At 43.9% G+C, this 4,458-nt stretch overlaps 1 protein-coding gene across 1 annotated transcript in view; it reads right to left on the bottom strand.

Moving 5' to 3' along the window:
- Positions 1-4,458, bottom strand: part of SEMA5B (sema domain, seven thrombospondin repeats (type 1 and type 1-like), transmembrane domain (TM) and short cytoplasmic domain, (semaphorin) 5B) — a 185,895-nt gene that overhangs the window by 51,956 nt on the left and 129,481 nt on the right. The window contains exons 10-11 of the mRNA XM_009327140.1: positions 3,051-3,258; positions 658-865 (exon numbers count right to left, since the gene is read on the bottom strand). Of these exons, the coding sequence (XP_009325415.1) occupies positions 658-865; positions 3,051-3,258 (416 nt within the window). The remainder of the gene's footprint in view (positions 1-657; positions 866-3,050; positions 3,259-4,458) is intronic.

Genomic DNA, 4,458 nt, shown 5'->3' with positions numbered 1-4,458 from the left:
ACTCTTTCACCTGCCTAAATGGGGGCATACCATTTGGATGCAGAAACTTTCTACACACATTTCTGGGTGGAAAACTGCTCTGGAGCCAGGGCTGACAAAAAAATTCTTTTTTCCTACTCCGTTGAAAAGGTACAATCAAGGCACAGAATCTATCCAGGTGTAAGAGGTGTCACACATAGTTGGGATGAGCTGTTGGGTTCCAAAAGCAATATACAAGTTGCCATGCAGCCCAGCCCTGCCTCATCAGATGTTTGAGAGGTGATCACTTGGATAAGCCAGGATAGGCTGGCTGCAACCCAAATTCAGAAACCTGCAGCCATACTGCCAATAAGAACCACCAGCAAAACACATGGAGTTAATCAAAGCAACACTGAAATGTCACGTTAAAAAAAAAAAGTAGTAAATATTGCAAGTCCTTCTGTGGTAAACACACAATTAATTTCTAATGAGGATTAATTAGTATTTACAAAACAAATATTGGTCATTCTCATTGCTCCTGTCATGAACGTATCTATCGGGAGATGCACTTCCAACAGTGTCTTTTGGCTTGTAGCGATGAAAAAAAGCATTCTAAACCAAATCAGACTGGAATATGTTTCCCTGGTGCTTTTCTTTTTAGGCTGAAGTGGAATACATCTGAGCTGTAAATTTGCTTACCCTTCTGTTCTGTACATGGAGCATCTCTCCAGAGGAATTTTTAGCACTCCATTATTTAAGCCCACAAAGAGTGACCTGTCGCTGTGCAGGATTTGGAGACTCTTGATTGCTTCCTGTTGTCCGTCAGGGAGGATCTGCATTTCCTCTAAATAACAGCTCCTCAGGCTCCTGTTAGTGGTAGAAAGGGCCTTCAAGATGGTGCCATACTCTAATGGAACAAGAAACAAGGCACAAGTAAATCTTGGAGGCATTGACTTCATTTCATACCTGCCTGAAGAGTGAAATATTACTGTCATCTTTACACATCTGCTTTAAACCTAGTTCTGGGTCACCTGCTGCCCATGGTAGAGAGAGCTCCAGCTACATGGTTACAATCCTCAGCAGCTCTCAGACATCACAGAAACCGTCCGTGAATGCATTTTAATGGGAAACCAGAAGGATGTGAGCCATCTGGAGAGTGAGTACCTGGAAAAATTTCCCAGTTGGAGCACTGAAGCAGAAAAGAGTCTGGTCCCATTACCAGTGAGTTACACAGCAAGGTGACCTGAGATAGCAGGGATCATTTCTGGTGCCTTGAGTCTATATTTCTTTTGGTTTATGGAGCAGATCAGTGTGATTTGATGCCATGACAAATGACAACAGATGCAGCGGCCCTGCTGGAAATCTCAGAGGCCTCCGTAATGACTGTGTGGGTCATGGATCTAATCGATCCTCTTCCTGGAAGAACCCGTCCTGTCAGCTTGACAAAGGGATGTTATGGCATGAGCAGCGCATACACAAAAACATGTATGTTTGTGTCCGCAGTGCTCTTACCCAAACAATTTAAAGATCTGATAAACTGAGGGAGATTTATGCTGGGGAAAAGGGGGCAACCACACCCACATTTTTCATTAAAACCCCAAAGAGGTCTCTCAGCCCTGATTGTTCCTGAAGCTTAATCTTTCCATCCCAATAACTTCTGTATTGGTGCCAAAGCTCAGCAATTTACAGTGGTGGGGTTGGCTACCATGCAAAGCTTCTCTTTCACTTAGGAGGGCCTTAAGGGTGGAAATAGACTGACGTGCAAGTTTGGGCTCGGTTTGTCTCAGGACTGGGTTTCTGTTCAGGGCTGCCTCTGGGCAGGGCTGTCTTACTGAAGCATTAGACTGGTTTAAATGTTTCAGGGCCAGCAGTGCTTACTCTTCAGTCACCACTAACCAGGGCCAGAATGCAAACACGAATAAGGAGGTAAGTTTATGACAGTGGACCTTTGTACACAAATGATACGAGGCAGAAAATATCCCAGCTTTCTCTCAGGCTTTGTAGCTGGGACTCCTCACTTAAAATATCAAGATATCAAAATAGCAGAACCATGTTGTATTTCTGTTTAAGTACAATCTTATCATCATAATCAATGTCCGTGGAGGCTCCCACAGTGGGAATGTTACTAGAACACAACCAAGATGATCACTTTTGAAGTAAGTGGTGGTAAAAGTTAGATAAATTATAACACAGTCCTGGAAGGTGGTAACGTGAGAATAAGGCAATGACTCTGCATTCAGATGTGAGATTAAACTAACACTTATGGAGGCAATCCATCTTATTCTAAAGGCAAAGCTTCTGCAATAGAGGATAACAATATTATACCCATGAGGCTGGCCATATGCTCTGATTAATCAAACTATTTAATTTAACCTCTATTATTAGTATGAATATGGGCTAAGACAACCATTTATAACACTTTGTCCTTCTTCAGCATCTTTCATTTATCCAAGATATCTGTGCTTTTCAGAAGAGGCAATGTGTCCTGCTAATTAGAGGATGGCAGTAGAAATCAAGAGACTAAATCTTATACTTAATTCTACCACTGGCTCGCTATGCTACCACAAAAAAGCACTTGCCTCAGCTTCCCCATCTGCATTACATTTCAGTGCATGCCCATTCCCGAAAGCACTGGGAGTCATACACCAGTGGGCACATGGAAGTGCAAAGAAAGAAATAATTAAAACCTTGGGCAAGCCTGGAGGTTAAGTATTATTATTGTTTATTTAGAGATGAGTATGTCATAGTGCAGAGAGGCAATGTACGTGCACAAAACCACAGAGCATTTCAGCGACCTTTGCTCTTCCCCACTGTTATGTATTAGTGTGATTAGTTGAAACATGTTTTTATAAAAGGGAGAAAAATGCTATTGTTGTTTTTAAACACAATGTAGATTTGTGGTCTGCTCACTTGGGACTCTGCCTCAAGTCCTCCATCCTGCTTTTATTTTACTCAGGCAAACTAATCTCCATGCAGTTTTGTGCCAAAATGATATTGAATGACAACTGTGTAATGATGTCACGACCAGGCTACTAGGGCTGCTAGGTCTACGAGCAAGTGGAGGGAACTTTCCTAAGCCCTGATGCTCTTACCTGTCCCAATATACATCACATGGTAGAGAGTATCCTTCCCCTGAACAATATCAACCACCAGTTTGGAAAATCGAATGCTGTCCTGAGTCACGTACGGATCTACAGTCACCGGCTGCACGACATCGTTCATCAGGAACAAGCGCTGCGCATCCTGCAGGACTCTCTCCGTCAGGTTCTCGTTAGGGCTGTCATCACTCAGCGTCCCACACTAAACATGGAAGATGGAACTTCAGCACCTGCATTTTCTCCCCACTCCAGCAGCCCAAGACCAAACCCTGAAATTCTTCTGGAAACCCATGTCCTGTTGATTTCCTTTGGAGGTGCGTCTGTGTGGGGGTCACAGGATCAGGACCTTAGCTTGATCTTAGGTCCTTGGCCTAGCTTTGGCCTGTAGCCCACTCTTTATAAATGTTTCTCCCAGCTGGTCCACTGACCAGTGGTGTGGTGTTTCATTCCCTTGTGATACCCTGGAGCCAGCACACCAGAAGGGCAAAAGGCATTAACAAACCGAGGAGAAAAAGAAAGAAGTAAAGCTAGCTGTAGAAAGATACAAAGTTAGCAGTGGAAAGAAAGTTTTTGTGGTGATCCTTGAAGCATTTCAAATGATCTTCAGACTCTACCTGGCATCTCAGTCTGTACAATGCATGAAAACTGGAGGTTAAAAAAACTGAAAAATGGGTTGGTTTTGCATCAAAGAACCCATCTCACCACACTGCTTTTCTCTTATGTGCTCCCTTTTGAACAGACCCCTCTGGCTTCATCTTAAGCAAGGCAGGTTAGCCACTAGCTCCTCCCTCCCCACACGCAGCTCTTCTATTCTCACAGCGAATGGCAGGTCAGCCGGTGTCCATCCATCCTCCGCACCAAGGGGTGCGCTGAGATAGGTCTCAATGCCCTTGTCCATCCAGAATAGGGGGGAAGAAGAGAGCTCATCTTCTGTCTTTTAAATACCAGTGTAAGTCCTACCAGACGGATAATGCATTTTAAGGCCTGAGTTTCTATCTCATGCTGATCTCTAGAATCCAGCATTTTCAAAAGCCAGTGCAAGACTATATTCTCCATGCAGTTTTGTGGTCCATGTCAGTAGCTACGGCTGGATCTTCACTCTTCCTGACAATGCCATGCATGGCGGGCAGAAGATTTATTACTCCAAAACACAGCTGGGTGACTGATTATTTATCCTACCCAAGGTCACGGGAGTCAGTGGTACAACTAGAATTCCTGCCAACTCCCATATTCAGTCCATGGACAACTTTGCTTCTCACTAATCATAGAATCATAGAATAGTTTGGGTTGGAAGGGACCTTTAAAGGTCATCTTGTCCAACCCCCCTGCAATAAGCAGGGACATCTTCAACTAGATCAGGTTACTCAGAGCCCCGTCCAACCTGACCTTGAATGTTTCCAGG

This window comes from Pygoscelis adeliae, unplaced genomic scaffold, assembly GCF_000699105.1.
Source record: "Pygoscelis adeliae isolate BGI_AS28 unplaced genomic scaffold, ASM69910v1 Scaffold227, whole genome shotgun sequence".
NCBI classification, from domain to species: domain Eukaryota; kingdom Metazoa; phylum Chordata; class Aves; order Sphenisciformes; family Spheniscidae; genus Pygoscelis; species Pygoscelis adeliae.
The sequence above is the reverse complement of the archived record's forward strand: the minus strand, read 5'-3'. Positions and strand labels throughout refer to the sequence as shown.